The sequence below is a fragment of the Xylaria bambusicola genome, assembly GCF_022495145.1.
Source record: "Xylaria bambusicola strain CBS 139988 unplaced genomic scaffold F5B22scaffold_2, whole genome shotgun sequence".
NCBI classification, from domain to species: domain Eukaryota; kingdom Fungi; phylum Ascomycota; class Sordariomycetes; order Xylariales; family Xylariaceae; genus Xylaria; species Xylaria bambusicola.
In genome coordinates this window covers 928,381-944,549 of record NW_025953555.1, presented here as the reverse complement: position 1 = coordinate 944,549, position 16,169 = coordinate 928,381, and the positions used below count along the sequence as shown (strand labels likewise).

Here is a 16,169-nt window from a genome sequence, read left to right as displayed (position 1 = left end):
TCCCGCCCCCCCCCCCCCCCCCCCCCCCCCCCCCCCCCCCCCCCCCCCCCCCCCCCCCCCCCCCCCCCCCCCCCGGCGTTGTTTCTTCAGCATCAGCATCAGCGTTAGCGTTCTCATCAACATTCCCAGCGCATTGGTGATAGAAATTTTCTTTCGCTATCTCTTTCCTGATCTGTTAGGATGTACACCTATATTCTCTGACAATGAGTCGGAAGGCGTTCCAATGACCAAAGAAACCAGTAACACACGTATGTCTATCTTTGAACTAAGATCCTCATCTTCGGACTTTTCCATCGGAGATGCTATGACTAGTACATCCAGAGATAGGGTCCGAGGAGATTATTGATTCTGTCAAAAAGCCTCAAAAATACTCGCAGGAATATCCCCCACGTGGGCAATGGAAATTTTCATTGCAATTCATCGTAGAAAAGTACTCAACCCGACGGAGCGCTCTATCCAGGTTTGAGATTAGACTTTGATTATTGTTTATCGCGGATGAAAGTGCGCATTCTCGCTCAAAGTGGCATGACTAGAAATTTGAGATGGAGACATTGTTGGCTAGGGCTTCCAATGCTGGCCAAGCGGCCTGGACTTTCTCCTTCAACTCTGCTTCGGAATACGTCACGCCCGCCATGATCTGCGTATAGGTGATCTCGATGACCCTGGCGAAGGGGCTGTCGGAACGAAATATTCGAGGCGTATGGTCATGAAGATAGAAAAGGAAGCCAAAATAGAGCACCCTCAGCTGTACACCGCCCTTGGCAAGTTCCTCGTAGAGCTCTTCGTGTGCAGCGCCACACAGCACATTAATTAAAGTTGATACAGCCCATGCATTTATCACGCGATCTGGGTGAAACTCTTGCGGGTACAGTGCAGGAAGTATCTCTATATGTAATTTGACGCCGATCCTGAATGCCTCGTAGATGAGCCCGGACTGAAGATACTGTGTGGCAAGACGACGACAAAGTTGTGGAATAGGCTGGCGCTATATGATCCAGGAGTCAGAGAGTATGAGCTTTGTGAGTGTGTGTGTGGAGGGCTCCAAAGCAAGGTATAATCAACTTACCGTCCAAGACCACATTTTCGACCCAATACACATTTCTATTGCCTCTTTCGTTTCACCGGTGCCCGCTTGGTCATTCTCCAGTACACTATACGCTTCGGCCTCCATAGCAGCTAGTCGTTTTTGGGCTTCATTGTCATTATCAGACAACAAGAACTTTGAAAGTTTCGTCTCGTGACGATTGACCAATTTATCTGCTAATTTGCGGTACTCATTCTCAAGATCCTCAGCATTCACAAGGAATTTATCTGTTTCCAGGTTACCGCCCTTCAGGCATCTTGTGCATTGACAGGTGAAGAGATAGTTTTCTTTCAGCTGCATCTGCCTCACATTGAAGGGATTAGTGGCCTCTACGTAACTGATGAGGATTTCCTCGCCAGCCTTGATCTTCCTCAAAGCTCGGATTTCATGCCGTGGCTGGTTAAAGACCAACACTGCATTTGGGTCGCAGGAATGGTTTGCACTGGAGATCAGCGGATCGAACGCAATTCCTAGAGGAACTCCATCAAAGACGGATGACAAAATAATGGCATTGCTCATGATCTAGCCCGGTCAGTGAAATGAATGCTTGGTGGGCAACCTAACGTGGGACGCACATTAGACACCACCTTTCTGGAAATAGATTTGAGGTCCAATCTGTCGGCTTGAGGCTTTCCACTGTAAATCCAAGCAGCATGTCCAAGGACCTGAAAATCGTCAAATCTCTTCTTGTCCAGCCTGTGAATTTCGAGCATGGCGTTGGGATCTCCAGCAGGCCAAAAATTAATGATCTTGTGCGTATGCATGACTTCGTTGTCGGGGTCCGCTTTCGAGCGACCTATGATCTTGATGGCACCACGGACACCAGGAGGTAGAGGGGGGAGGTCTTCTACACTGATGACTTTGCACTCATACTTATGTTCGCGCTTCCAGGCCTTAGATTGGCACGCCCTAGAACAATACGCAACCTTGCGACAGCCAGTGCAGCTTTTGACCTCAGTAAACCCGTGGGGAAGACCCATGGACGCTGCCGTTTTCCGTTCTATAGGATCTGTCGCGGCGCGCTGACAACACCAAGCACAGGTATCAAGCATCCGGTCAGCCTCAAGTTCTGTTACAAGTGGTCTGTCCACAGAGGCAACTATCTCGCCCGGCGAGAAGGCGACTTGGGCATATAATCCCTTGCCGGCATCAGGCATCTGGGACTGTTTTACCTCAACCCCATTATCGGTTGGCATCTTGGCGTTTTCTAGGATCCTTGATGGTATGAGACGATAGTTGTGATCCTGACGGCGAAGCTCTGGAATGACGACTAGAGCATTTGTGTATCTACCCAATAAGAATCGTTGATAATTGGTACCGAGAAATAAGCGATGCTTGCCAAGACCCGATACAAGGATATTTGGATAGTGTAGATGAATGATGAGCAGGTTGGCAGACTGTTCACATCGATTTACCTAAAGTTCCAATATTCAACTCCACAACACACCGTTACACGTCTTTAGAACAGCTTTATCGCCTGATACACGTTTTAATCTGAGGCTCTGCGTAACAGCCACTCCCTATTAAGTATATGGAACCATTCGGTCATTTTCGCAATGAATCATCGGCGATAATATCAATTGTATACTCGGATGCATATTTTGCAAGTTGACAAATATCGGTGCATGCGGCCAAAAGCACCATCAGTACTACGTACATTAATTAGAACCCTCGACTGGAGGACTCAGTACCAGGAACGGCAGTGATCTACATACAATGCTCTTAGGTACCTATTTACATTGGCAGTCTATTGATCGCCGCACTGAGGCTAGAACCCATGAATCTCTTGGAATGAGGGGAGGGAAGTCTACGAAAACTCCATTGTGACCTTCTCTGTAGCCTTCTCATTCCAGATACCAGACAATATATCAGCCATATTTTTGTAAGCTTCCTATGTTAAGGTACCGGTAGATAGATGTTGCGATTAACCCCGCAGTAGCTTTTCCTTGCCCAGCGTTACATTGTAAGAGCCGAGAGGAGTCTGGGGTAGACTAAGCCAGCTAACCTTGTTCAAAACGTGGGGTAACGACGACATGTATTGCGGAAGCAGTCTTATCTGGCCTAGCTTTACGACGGCTGGAATCCAATAGGCGATGAATGCGGATACGCCGACCTTTTCATCTAACTCGGATTGGAGACATGGCCGTTATTGTGTTCTAGGCCAGTGCTCTTCCAAGAACCAAGGAGCTACGGTAGCAACGCAGCATATACATGCCCTCTATTCGCCTTATTCTACATACACTTGCTCGGTCTAGCAGAGGGAGTCGGGAGTTTCCATCTGTGTGAAACTCAAGATAGTTGTCTAAAAATCGGCACTGATTTGAATATTATATTGAACCTACAACGGAACACTACATTAACAAACATCAAAACTCTTGCCAGGTCACCGCTTCATACTTTGATGGGTGCGTTAGCCGCTAGTCACGTATCACGCCCTGCTGTTATGACCTTGTGATCGACAAGACACACTTCGCCAAGCGGATGCGGGGAAGAACTATCCTTGGTCATACACGAGCAGGGTATTGAGTCTGCTACCCCGGTGGTTGGTAAAATCAGGTGTACGAGTAGAGTATAAGTAGTAGCAGAGAAGTGCTACACTAGGATCGTGATTGACCGAGGCTGGGGTATGAAGTGAGACACCGTTGTCAACCGCCTTTAAGTCAACCTACTACTGCTAAGCTACCCTCTTCTTTCACACTACGTATCGTTTTATATCCCATGAGGTTTTAAAGCTTTATTCACCTAGCTTCATAAATCACTGGTTGTGGTGGTGCTACAGACTTCACCATGGACAATGATAGTGACAAAGGCGCCTACGCCTTCGACCAGATCGAGAAACTCGAAACGGGTCGGCAGGTCGCATCAGATGAAGTAATTGAGCTTACCGAAAGCGAAGGAAAGAAGATTATCCACAGAATTGATCGTAGACTACTGGTAACTATAGGTTTTATGTACTGCATCAGTCTCATAGACCGAACGAATATCTCGCTTGCTGCTATCGCCGGCCTCGCCCAGGACCTGGTTCTCACTGGCAATCGATACGTAAGTGAAGACTACTTTGCTTGTTCTAGATTCTGGTAGTAGTGCTAACATTGAGGTTTAGTCGATTGCTACTCTGGCCTTCTTCCCTACCTACATCGTGTTCCAGCCTACGTCGACCGTGCTCGTCCGCAAACTTGGTCCCCGCATCCACATAGCCTTTATTACTGCCGCCTGGGGCGCCGTTATGCTTGGAATGGGCTTCGTACAGACGTTCGGTGCACTTACGGCTCTGAGGGTTTTGATAGGTATTTTGGAGGCTGGGTTCTTCCCAAGCGCAGTATATTTGCTGTAAGATACACACCGCATCCTATTCTCGTCATGAGTTCAGCTCACGAGCTTGCTTCTGTTTCCGTGCTTTGGCCAGATTCATTAAGCTAACATCACTGCAGATCAACGTGGTATACAAGATGTATGGTCTCAGCGCTCGAAAACAACAACCCTGTGATAGCTAACGAGGATACTAGATGAACTGGGCCGACGTTATGGATTGTTTTATCTGATTGGCTCAGTGACTTCCGCTTTCTCAGGCATCATCGCTTTTGGTATCACCCACCTTGAGGGTGCTGGCGGGCTCAGAGGTTGGCGATGGATTTTCGTAATCGAAGGTAGATTATTACCCGGACCCTGACATAATTCATGACCTGGGGCTCACCGTTAAAAGGCATTCTCACTGTCCTTCTCGGCATAGCCGGATATTGGCTCTTAGTAGACTTTCCAGATTCCGATCGCAAGAACGTTAGTAATTTTCCTGGATTTCCACTTATTGATACCCCCAGCAGGGAAATCTATTACACATTAAACCATCGCTAACGACCAACCTCGAAGTGGAAATTTTTGTCCGAGCAGGAACGTGCCTGGGTTGTTAACCGTGTAAATGCTGACCGTGGCGATGCTGAGACACCTAAGTTTCGGCTCGGTCACTTTCTCAGGGCTGGGCTTGACTGGAGACTCTGGTATGGTTACAAAAGCTTGAAGACCGTGGCTAGTACTGATACATATCATTCAGGGCTTACGGTGTGATCGCATTCGGAAGTACAACCGTGACTTATGCTCTGGCATTTTTCCTACCCATCATTCTTAACGAGAACCTTGGCTTCGACGTGGGCGCATCTCAGGCCCTTGTTGCGCCACCCTATGCCTTCGCAGGACTTTTCATGTATGCTATGGGCTGGCTAGGAGATAAGTATCGCATGCGTGGACCCATTGTTGTCATCAACATGGTTGTTTCGCTCATTGGACTGCCTCTGCTCGGCTGGCATCCAGACGCGAAAGTCAGGTACTTCGGTTCATTCCTCCTCGTCGCAGGAGCAAACTCCAACGTACCGGCGTCTCTGGCGTACCAGGCTACCAACATCCGTGGACAGTGGAAGCGTGCTTTTGCCAGTGCGACTTGGGTCGGCTTCGGCGGAATCGGTGGTATTGCTGGAAGTTTGGTGTTTAGGTAAGCTAGAGAGAGGCTCGATTCGGCCTACTTCAGGCCGATGAAAATCATCGCTGACGACCAATAGAGCGGAGGATAAGCCAGATTACCGGCCGGGACTCTGGGCTTGTATTGCTGTGTGTGTGTTAAACATTCTCGTCGTTGGCGTCTGCACTTTGTCATTCTACCTTGACAATAAAAAGGCAGATAGAGGCGAGAAAGAACTCGAAGCTGAAGATGTAAGTGGTCGTTGTCTAACTTCTAATCGTATGTGATACGCATGCTGACTTAAGAATAGGAGGGTTTCCAACCCGGCTTCCGCTATACGTATTAGTACTAGAAATGGATCAGTAGCGTGTGTGATTGAATGCTACTGGGACTCCGTGTTGGCATCGTGGATCATGAGTATATAACTATATTAACTAGAAATATAGATGAATATTGTATATTGCAGAAGCTGGAAACGCGATGTTAGATGTATAGTAATCCACCTGGCACCCACATCATTGCTGTGCATAAGAAGACTTTGTCTACGATTAGGTAACTATCCGTCCTCCGTGGCGCAATTGGCTAGCGCGTCGTAAGTTGAAACCCCGAGGTTTAGACACTGTTGATAAACTAATCTAACCATATATGTAGTGACTGTTAATCAGGAGGTTGAAAGTTCGAGTCTTTCCGGGGGAGATTGAGTTTACTTTTGCGGATTCCCGTATCTAAACTACCTAACTATGTGTTTTTGCTTTTTAACATTTCCCGGGACAGACCGCACTCGTTAGACCCCATTAAATATGGATATATACTTATGTAGGTATGTAGGTACGAACCAATCCTCACATTAAAGACGTCCTAGGTATTGATACAATGTGCTAGCCCTAACCTACATAGGTATACACTATTACCTGCTGCATCGAGAATGACGTATGCTGCGCTTCCTTCCTCGTGTTCATGCAAGTAGCTAAGTCAACAGGCACAACGTTTGAGGACTCATCTTTCAATCAATGTCCCTTTCTAAAGTCAATTCTCAAAAGCTATCAAGATTTGACGTAGACAACAACATGGCCTCGGTATTCCGAAAAGCCGGTGACACTTTCCGCAGCAAGCCTCAAAATACAAGCAAGCAAGAGGAGGGTGCATCACTGACCACGGTACTGGAGACAGTGGAAGACCGCCAGGCGTTCACCTTGCTTGTATGCGACATCACCGAGCGTATGCGGACACGATTACTTGATACCTTCAACCCAAACGAAGGGGATCAGAGAAGCGAGGCGTATGAACAAGGCGCCGGTGCCGATACCGATGAGCAGGCACAGAAGCAAGAAGCCCTCGAAAGACAGAGATCCGAGCTTGCCAATCAGAAGGACGAGGTTAGAAAGGAAGCAACAGTAGAGCTCAAGAATGCTGCGCTCAATTTCTTCGATGACTGGCGTGACAGTGTAATACTGAGAGTCGGCGAGGCAGTCAACGCGAGAAAAGAAGCCGAAGAGCAGTCTCATCACCCCAAGCCCGGTACTTCTACGTCGGATGACAAGCCGTCATCGGCTGGATTGAAAACTGATGAGCAGGACGCCAAGGTGGATGAGGTATTGAAAGAGATATATACCCCCATAAAGACGCCACTACGAGACCTAGATGAATCCAGGAGGGCCTTGATATTGCACTCGTTGCTTCTGCTTATGTTGAGTCTGGAGCACTACAACGCATATTCGCGCATACTACTACTTTACTGCTTGACATCCTTAGGCCTATCTATCACGATTCTCGCAAAAGACGAGACACAGGTCGCTCAAGGTCTTCTAGCAGCAGCGAAGCATATGTCAGCAGACGAAGAAACAAAGAAAAGGGCTGCGGATAACAGTATGGCTAGGAAATGGAAGATGGGAACTGCCGGTGTTGCTGGCGCTGCTCTCATCGGCATCACCGGTGGACTAGCGGCGCCGTTTCTAGCTGCAGGAATAGGTACGGTGCTGGGTGGTATCGGCCTCGGGGCTACTGCTACCGCAGGATTGCTTGGATCGTTAGCTGGGAGTAGCGTGCTTGTCGGCGGATTATTTGGCGCGTATGGAGCCCGTATGTCGACACAGGCCATGGAAAAATATACAAGAGATGTTGAAGACTTCGCTTTCATCCCCATTCACGAGTCAAGCAAGGACGATGCTAGCCTTCACCGTCTTCGAGTCGGCATTGGAATCTCTGGCTGGTTGGGAGACACAGATGATATTGTGTTACCGTGGACGGTTCTAGGTGATGGTTTAGAAACCTTTGCTTTACGTTTTGAGGTCGAGGCATTGGAAAGTCTTGGAAACTCTTTGAGGACGCTGATTACCTCGTTGGCCTGGAAATTCGCAAAGACCGAGATCATCAAACGGACGGTTTTTGCAGCATTGATGGCTGGCCTCTGGCCAATGTCTTTGACTAATGCTGGCCGAATCATTGACAACCCCTGGAGTGTAGCAAGTCAGCGAGCACAAAAGGCGGGTGAAGTTCTTGCCGATGCCCTCATCAATAAAGCCCAAGGCGAGAGGCCCGTGACCCTATTGGGTTACTCTCTAGGCGCCAGGGTCATATACGTATGCTTACAAGAGCTTGCCAGGAGGAGGGCTTTTGGGCTTGTTGAGAACGCGGTACTTCTGGGAGCGCCAACGCCGAGCAGTTCCTCAGAATGGCGTGCAATACGCACTGTTGTAACGGGGAGAGTAATCAATGGCTTCAGCACCAAGGATTACATTCTTGCCTTTCTATACCGAACCAGCAGCATTCAATTTGGTGTTGCGGGACTACAGCCTATGCTTGCCGTGAAGGGGATAGAGAATGTAGATGTCAGTGACCTCGTCGAAGGTCACACACTTTATCGGCATGCGGCAGGACCGATCCTCGGACGTCTCGGATTCGAGAATGTTGACATCAAAGAGCTTACACGTGAAGAGCGGAGGCTCAAGGAACAGGAGAAGGAAGAGAGACAGAAGCGTGAGGAGGCTGGCAGTATGTATCAATCAGGGAATGATGAAAAGGCAATCCTCGATGCCACCAATGACGAGATTGAGAAAATGGAAAAAGAAAGGGAAGTCAAACAAGCAACACATGAAAGACAGAATGCATCGGGTGCTAGCGAAAAGCAATCTCTCAAATAGAAATAGACGATAGGGAATGCCGGCTACAGCTATATCTATAGAAATAACACGATATTTTATGGCCGCGTTACAAGTTAGTAAGTATAACGACTCCCGTCAGGTGAAATATACACGCCTGAGGTAGTACAGTAGATAAAACAGCGTTGTAACAGTGGGTGGGTAGGCAAGCTGTGTTTGCTCACACAACTTCGATCGCATTTCCCCTCCCGCCCGTCATTGATGTTTTCTTTTTTCTTTTTTTCCCTTTTTGGGATATTGATGAGGTAGCCAGATATCAACGACGTTGCAGTCATTGATAAAGCCACGAAGCGCAACGATTGTTTCACACAAATTGCACTCAACTTGAAAAGCAAGCGAAGACCAGTGGGATGCGCGCGGTGGACCCTGCTGAAACCGCCAGAACTGCCAGAACTGCCATACCTACTCCATGGCCAAGCTCAGTTTGCCTACTTGTGTATGCGCTATGGAGTGTGGCTGCCGATGGTGGTCACGAGTACCCTGGGCTCCTCCTGACTTGCCCGGTGCAACCACCTGCACTCTCTCCATTTCATACCCAATATGAACTTTGGTTTGTCGCTGTTCAACAGCTCGATGCGATTTCGCTCCGTTTCGCATGTCATCGCCACTTTGGCAGGCTTGTTTGTGCGTAGTGGTCTGGCTGAACCCATTCCTAGCTAGATAACCTCGTTCGCCCAAGTACGACAAATGTTTTTATATACCCTTACGTCGCTCTTTCAGCCTGTCACGATGCCGTCCCCTATGGTGAAAGCTACCTGTAAGTCGTCCTGGCAGGGATTCGATGCTTTTGTCGCATCGGCTTGTTTAGAAGCTTCCTGTGTCATCGACAACCTGATAGCTCATATTCGCAATGGCGATGGCTAAATGAAGTATTAACAGTGGCATCCGTCGCCCTATCGGGTGCGTCAAACTTCCTTTCCCAGGTCCTTGAAGCGTACCAGGACGAGCGCTCCTTTTCCTTCGACGTTGCCATGTTCCTGCGTTTCATGACCGTTACATTCATCGTCACCCCTCCGAACTACATGTGGCAGGAGCTGCTCGAGTGTACGTTCCCGACATACGAGCACAGGCGCCCCAGTGCCGGCAGCGATAATGCGCGCGACCTTGAGAGGCAGACGATAGAGACAGCCCTGAAAGCCGGCGTCGGCCCCGAGCCGAAACCTAGTCTCAACCTCAAGAACACATTTACCAAGTGCTTCATCGACTGTATCACGCTTGGCGCCCTCGTCAATACAGTCGTTTTCTTCGTCCTCATGGGCTTACTCAAGAGGCAGTCCGTCTCCGTCATCGGCCACAACATCTGTACCGAGACAATCCCCGTTATCATTGCGGGCTACAAGATTTGGCCCTTGGCGTCCATCATAGCCTACAGCTGTATCCCTGTTGAGCGCAGGATGGTGTTCTTCAACTTTGTAGGTTTGCTTTGGGGTATTTATATGAGTCTAGTTGCGTCAGCCACTTGATTGGGATACGCTGCTTCATAGACTTTCTTATCGGCGTTCTTATCTCTCATGGTGATGTCCATTCTGCGCTGCTTTTCTGAGTAGTCTGGGAAGGATCGTCGTGTGTATATTCATTCCATGTAGCCAGTCGAATTCTTCTAGAGCAGAACTGGGAATCTTGACAGTTCATATAGGTTTACAACTTCGGGCACATTTCAGCTCATTTGGCTCGATGTTGTTAGAGCTTTGAACGGGATACTTGCATTCGCGCTTCAAGGCTTGTAATCTAACCCCATTTAACCTTAGAAAGGCAATTTTATAAGTTAATTGCTTCATTTAAAGGCATGCGGTAGCTATTTAGAGCCATGTTGCCTTGCCTTAGACACAGTCAACTTCACACGCCTCTTCAGAAGTACCTATAAATCCAGCGAGTCCACCCAGATTCAAATTATCTTCAGACAATGCACCTGTTGAGATTCGCTTGGCATTCTTGAGTTCATATGAACGGTTCAGCAAGCATCTATATGCAGCCGAGTCCACCTGTTTGGCCCATATCTGGCACGAGCTTATCGAACCCTCTGAAGTCGTATCACTATACGAAATACCAGGGAAATCATCGCTCGTGGCGCTCTTCGGACGCGGAGTCTCTTCGTCTGGTAGCTTTGTGATTAGCCCAGAGCGCTCAAATGACTCCCACCAGTCAAGCAGTTCTTCTATCTCGTCGATTTGCTGTTCCTGCTGGCTTTCATAACTGCCGTCTAACCAGTCATGAGCCGTTCTGCGTAGAGCGGTCTCGTACTCGTCACATTCCAGATTGACATCCAAGTTTGGTTCTAGTGCAGCCGGTGGAATCAACCGGATGTCTCCATGTTGGAAGGTAGTGTTTGGTATGCGTGCCGTTGATTTCATAAAGACGTACTCGGAATCTGAAATCATATTGTTTCCTAATACAACGATCTCAGAGATTGGCTCTAGGGGCGACCGCGATTTACGTATGTACCCTATTTTGGCGTGAACAGGATGATGATTGATTATATGGCAATCCCTGTTTAGTTTCTTTGCTTCAGGTATATGCTTGACGCTGCTTTTGGTGCCGACCTGGTGTGCCGGCTGGATGATCTCTTCAACCTTGCTACTGAACCTGTTCGACAGCACGCTAAATAGGGATCGCGTGCGTTGAAGCTTAAGACCGTTTCTGCGGTATAGATCGTCGCTCACAAGGCCGCGGAGACTCCTGACTCTTGAACTCAGGCTTCTTCTCGTACTATTAACTGGACGCTGCTCGCTGGTTGAGGCCCGTAAAGACGCAACGGGCGCCATTAATTCGCCCCCTTCATTCTGCGAGGAGCTCATCTGCATAACAGCTTTGTCTAAATCACGCATCGCTTTTCTGCTGTGGGATTTAAAAACTTCGATGGTCTCGATTGAAGGACTGCTGGCTTCAAGATTGTACATGAGATCTTCAGCCGTTGTCATATAAACGTATGGTTCAGGGTTTGAAACAGCAATAACCATACCGCACAAATCTGTGCCTCTAGTAACCCAGCTTCCTGAGACACCACGTGCTATTCATTGAGTAAGTCAATGTCGCACGCATGAGTCGAGGGACATACCAAGAGGAGCCGGTGTCCTTAGCTTCCGTAGTGTGAACATCCTACCGCCCATAGCAAGGCAGATAGATGCAGGTACCAATTGCCCAGCTACGGGCGAATCTGCTTGACAGAGAATGCTGACCTCGCCCTTAGTGAGATCTCTGTTGCTCGTGTACGTCGTGACGTCGATAAAGCCCTCCGACGGTGTTCTTCTAGGGCGATATTTATTATCCCACGAGGAGCTAGTGTCTTGTGGATATCCTAAATCTATCATTGCGTGATCTGTCTGACTCGCTTGATCATTATGCAGCGGCAACTGGTCCTCTGTCGCCACTGAAGTTCCCATGAAACTGAGGAAACCATGGCGAGTAACATTTCTCCAGCGTGGTACGAGTTGAGGGTCTCGATACCCTTCCCTAGGTTCGTTGTCGTCCGAGAAAATAGGAGAGTGTGGATTTATGTCTCTATCAGCATCATCGACCCCATCACTTGTACTTGCAGCACTTTGGCAATCCCATGTGGTTAACGAATCCCTCTTTCTTAGCTGCCTGTGCCACCACTGTAACAAATTTTCTCAGTAAACATACCACACGGATGGCTGAATGATGTATATGGATTATAGAACTCTCAGCCGTAGTCAATTAAGAGACGAAGAGGTGATGAATGTAATAAGACTAAGAAATACTCACTGGATAATCTAGCATCCCATGAGCGGTTGAGACACCATATTGAGAAGACTTGAGGGTATTAGTAGCTAGGACGAGGCCGCCAATGCGACTGAAGCGATGCAAGTAATTATCGCCATCTTTTATTGTCGCGCAGCAGAGGAGTCCACATGACGTACTATCCGCCAGAGAGTCCTCGATGTGGATATAAAGTATTACGCCGTTTCCAAGATGACACCCGTTGGCTAGGTCCAACTTTTTGACATCAACTTTCCCTTCAGCCCCCGATGGAATCGGTACGCGACCCTCGTGAACTTCTACTGGCAGCGTCAGCCACGTAATATGCTCCATAGCAGTCATTATATCTTTGCATGCCCAAGTGCTACCACATATGATCCAAATGCTGGGCCGGATGGCAACTTGATTAGCATCGCGCGGCGCTCGGCCTGACATACGAAGCTCTAACACAACGTCGTATTCATGAACTCCTTGAGGGATGCCTAACGAAGTCCTGTGTCTTCTTGACTCACGATCGATGCCTTTACGGTAGATCTCCATGATCACCTCGCTCAGGTCTGTTCTAAGCCTGCCCAAGTCGGTGGTCTCCCATTGTTCCAACACATCCAGAGGTATTTCAATATCATCGCGAGCCACATATATTATCAGGCTGGTCTTCAAAGGTTTATACAGCCTAACAGAGGGACTATCCACAGAGCATGTCACTCCGCAGGTCGCAAAAGTACCCGATATTGATGTTGCATCAGTGCCATTGCTGAATATTGATGGATACGATTTTCTACTGAAAATAGAAGCCGAAGTGAGGGAACCTAAAGACTCTGACTGCAGGGGCCGGGATTGGCTCGAGGAAGTGGCCGTATTGTTAAGCCTGCGCCTGAATTCCGAGAAGACATGTGCGCTTCTCGTCGTTGCAGTGGCAGAACTTGGGCATCTACTAAACGTGAGGGACTGAGCATCTTCAACATGTGGCTCGTTACTGCCTGGCTGTAACCACGAGTTCACATGCTTCTGAAATTTGCTCTTCCAAGATGACGATGGTGGGAAAGCTTGGGCTGCAGGAGTTTCGTCTTCCCTGTTGGAGCTGATTCGAGTGAGAGGTGGTAGGGTTGTCGGAGGGTCGGCTGGGGCCATTGTGCGTGAAATTATTACGAACTCGACATTTGAAATGTATCCTCAAAAATCATAAAACTTCCTGAACTTCCGAACTTTTATCATTTTAACCTTATTGACGGTGAAGTGCTTGTGTGAGATTTGAGCTGAGGCAACTAGGTAGTAAGAGGATGCGGGGTTATGAAAGGAGGCAGCCTACCAGCCAGGGGCTATGCTAACGTCGCATGGATACTGAACGATACTACGCAGAATATATTTATACACGAGGGTCAAATCCTTCCACTGTGTTATGCTATTTATCATCTTCATTCACTTGGACTCTAAGATACATGATATTCTGCCACGAACCGTTGGCGACCATCTTTCAAGATCTAGCAGTGAAGTTCCTCATCCTCCCAACGAAACATACACACCATGCTGAGAGAGGAATACAATCAGATATGTCGTTCGATATGGCCCAATCTAACAAAGGAAGAATATTTTCGAAATGTTTATGCAGGTATGCAAAGGTATTTTGAGAGTCAGACTTGCCGAGAGGGCCGCGACGATTGCGCTATCATTCTCTCTATCATAGATGAGCTGATGTCAAAGGAGCACACGTTAGTCTCCAGATCTAGCTACATCGCTGCTGTCAGAACCAAACTCTCTAGACCGTCATCTGAAGCGACTGTATTGAGCTACAGTGAGCGAACACTCCGAATGATGTTGAACCTGGACATTCGGGTTGGACAGGGACGAGAATCTATATCACGCGTCGGGTCATTTACGATTGACTGGGATGACCTTACTTCACTGGGAGAAGCAATTGAGAACCATTTTGCCGTTGACAGCCGTCGTGCGGTCACAGGTCGGATTGACCCAGCCCTCTCTTTGGGCTACCTCTGTACTCATAGAGGTTTTAAAGTATTCTGGACGTCAAACATCAGCGAGCATTTACACATTAGTTGGAAATCCAAGATAGTGATGGTTTATGAGCACAAGTTATTCCTCTGGAATCATCTCCGCAACTCAGAGTCACCGATCATACCACGACTAGTCCTAGAGGAGGCTATCGACACACTCAATTTACTCTTCCCTCTCAATGATCGTCTGACTACTAAATTTCTAGCCCAGAATGGCAAGGAATTTCAAGGTCTCGGCTACTGCTCCAGATCCAGGGACATATGCCTTGATATAGGGAACTTCAAAGTTTGGAGAGAGCGCATTGCTGAGCTGGTCGAGGTCATGAATGAAGAGCCAAAGGGACTGAAGCAGCTGGTCCTAGAGAAAGATGGAAGGAATCTCTTACCTTTTGTCACCTTCTGGGTCGCGGTTGTTGTTGCTTTCCTATCACTCCTCAACCTTCCATTTGCGATGGTCTCTATGAATTATTCTATCAAGCAATATGACCTTGCTCTGGCACAAGCGGTAAGTACAGGTGAAGAGTGTGCTCTCGGGCACATTGGGAGTCGGGGTACAAGACAAGACGACAAGCTTCCAGTATCATCGCTCTTCAGTTCCATGATAGGTTCCGAACTGGCGCGTCTATCTTGCCTACCTTTGTGATACTAAAGTAAAACGCTGACTTATGACATCGCAGTGCTCCGAACCAAATGCGCAAAACACACTGCCTAAGTATTGTTCAGCATGATGATAACCTAGAAGAGGTAATTCTTCCGCGAGATTGGTAAGCTAATGATCATGAATATTTTGAACTATCACCCAATTCAAAACTTATGACACCCCCCCCCCCTCTCCCCGCAGAAAGAACATCCCGAGCACAGCAATTCGCTTCATGAATGACATATTCAGTGTTCAAACCTACTAGAATTCTCATAACTCACAGTACTTTAACGTCTTTCTTCAGCTGATTGATCCTTCGAGGACGTGTCACAGGCAGATAACAGTTACTACTCCCAGAAAGTCCAGCTAGAAAGGATTCTGTTTGGAGGACAATTGCCATTACGCTGCTATCGGCTGCAACACAATTATGCCATCAAGATTCCATCTATTCTCGCTTGACTACTTGGCTATTTGGCGTTCTTTAAACCCCAAGAAATTCTTGCCTCAGTGGGCCAGCTTGTCTTTAGGTCCAATCATTTCCGCCACAGCAACAGATCCCTTCTATGATTTTCCACGCGCATGGAGTTCCCATACTCTCAAAGCAGTTATAAGCACCATAAGTGTCCATCGCTCTCCCAGTTCGCCAGAAAGGCCACGTCCTACGAGCTTTAGGTCAAGGGGGTGCTTAGGGCTCGTCAAAAAGCGCGAGAACTTCATCCTGACATACAGAAGCGCCCTGATTGCTACTTTCGCTACCTAGGGTTGTCCGCTTAGAGTTTGGTGGTAGGGCGAAAAGCTTGAATCCACCGTTCTCTGCGTTATCGGCCCTTTCATTCTTGTTGATGTTCCTCCACTCGAATGCCCAGCGTCGCATTTCTGAGCTGCAGCCGACCTCAACTAAGAATCGAAAGGCGACATGCTTGTCTGGGGTAATATACACTCACATCATTTCTTCAGTTAGGCCGCCCATTTTGTGGACCGGGAGGAAGATGTGGCTATTATTATTCACTAGAAGGGAGCGAAAAAACCCTGAATCATCGCCTATTACCGCCAAACGCGGATCTTTTGTTGTTGGCCCATTGTATAAATGCAGGTCTTGCTTCTCGAA

At 48.0% G+C, this 16,169-nt stretch overlaps 6 protein-coding genes and 1 non-coding gene across 7 annotated transcripts; 5 read left to right on the top strand and 2 right to left on the bottom strand.

The window, feature by feature from the left end:
• Positions 1 to 529: 529 nt before the first annotated feature.
• F5B22DRAFT_641563 (uncharacterized protein) lies at positions 530 to 2,280 on the bottom strand (the record flags this gene model as incomplete). The annotated part of the gene is made up of 3 exons (XM_047978005.1): positions 530 to 985; positions 1,067 to 1,606; positions 1,660 to 2,280. 3 exons carry the CDS (start codon positions 2,278 to 2,280, stop codon positions 530 to 532), a joined length of 1,617 nt encoding a protein of 538 aa, XP_047835779.1.
• Positions 2,281 to 3,495: 1,215 nt separating this feature from the next.
• F5B22DRAFT_157035 (major facilitator superfamily domain-containing protein) lies at positions 3,496 to 5,922 on the top strand. The gene is made up of 9 exons (XM_047969208.1): positions 3,496 to 4,126; positions 4,188 to 4,414; positions 4,516 to 4,535; positions 4,591 to 4,731; positions 4,788 to 4,861; positions 4,952 to 5,079; positions 5,133 to 5,567; positions 5,635 to 5,785; positions 5,845 to 5,922. The coding sequence occupies exons 1-9, from the start codon at positions 3,872 to 3,874 to the stop codon at positions 5,878 to 5,880; spliced, it is 1,467 nt and encodes a 488-aa protein (XP_047835778.1). The 5' UTR covers positions 3,496 to 3,871; the 3' UTR covers positions 5,881 to 5,922.
• A 175-nt stretch (positions 5,923 to 6,097) lies between these two features.
• On the top strand, positions 6,098 to 6,230 carry F5B22DRAFT_t15. Its single transcript has one exon. It is a non-coding gene; the product is annotated as a tRNA-Ser (tRNA).
• Positions 6,231 to 6,252: 22 nt separating this feature from the next.
• On the top strand, positions 6,253 to 8,884 carry F5B22DRAFT_585669 (uncharacterized protein). Its single transcript, XM_047973511.1, has 2 exons — positions 6,253 to 6,358; positions 6,417 to 8,884. Exon 2 carries the CDS (start codon positions 6,545 to 6,547, stop codon positions 8,672 to 8,674), a length of 2,130 nt encoding a protein of 709 aa, XP_047835777.1. The 5' UTR covers positions 6,253 to 6,358; positions 6,417 to 6,544; the 3' UTR covers positions 8,675 to 8,884.
• Positions 8,885 to 9,421: 537 nt separating this feature from the next.
• On the top strand, positions 9,422 to 10,155 carry F5B22DRAFT_641560 (uncharacterized protein; the record flags this gene model as incomplete). The annotated part of the gene is made up of 2 exons (XM_047978004.1): positions 9,422 to 9,449; positions 9,572 to 10,155. 2 exons carry the CDS (start codon positions 9,422 to 9,424, stop codon positions 10,153 to 10,155), a joined length of 612 nt encoding a protein of 203 aa, XP_047835776.1.
• Positions 10,156 to 10,512: 357 nt separating this feature from the next.
• Positions 10,513 to 13,540, bottom strand: F5B22DRAFT_641559 (uncharacterized protein; the record flags this gene model as incomplete). Its single annotated transcript, XM_047978003.1, has 3 exons — positions 10,513 to 11,699; positions 11,748 to 12,285; positions 12,416 to 13,540. 3 exons carry the CDS (start codon positions 13,538 to 13,540, stop codon positions 10,513 to 10,515), a joined length of 2,850 nt encoding a protein of 949 aa, XP_047835775.1.
• Positions 13,541 to 13,933: 393 nt separating this feature from the next.
• On the top strand, positions 13,934 to 15,149 carry F5B22DRAFT_632898 (uncharacterized protein; the record flags this gene model as incomplete). The annotated part of the gene is made up of 2 exons (XM_047976759.1): positions 13,934 to 14,926; positions 15,099 to 15,149. The coding sequence occupies 2 exons, from the start codon at positions 13,934 to 13,936 to the stop codon at positions 15,147 to 15,149; spliced, it is 1,044 nt and encodes a 347-aa protein (XP_047835774.1).
• Between the last annotated feature and the right edge of the window lie 1,020 nt (positions 15,150 to 16,169).

Bases quoted from the DNA above. Each gene is read 5' to 3' on its own strand.
- F5B22DRAFT_157035 (XM_047969208.1), top strand. From the start codon at position 3,872: ATGGACAATGATAGTGACAAAGGCGCCTACGCCTTCGACCAGATCGAG. The intron at 4,536-4,590 runs GTATGGTCTCAG...CGAGGATACTAG, and splicing joins ATCAACGTGGTATACAAGAT to ATGAACTGGGCCGACGTTAT. The intron at 5,786-5,844 runs GTAAGTGGTCGT...ACTTAAGAATAG, and splicing joins AAGAACTCGAAGCTGAAGAT to GAGGGTTTCCAACCCGGCTT.
- F5B22DRAFT_585669 (XM_047973511.1), top strand. From the start codon at position 6,545: ATGTCCCTTTCTAAAGTCAATTCTCAAAAGCTATCAAGATTTGACGTA.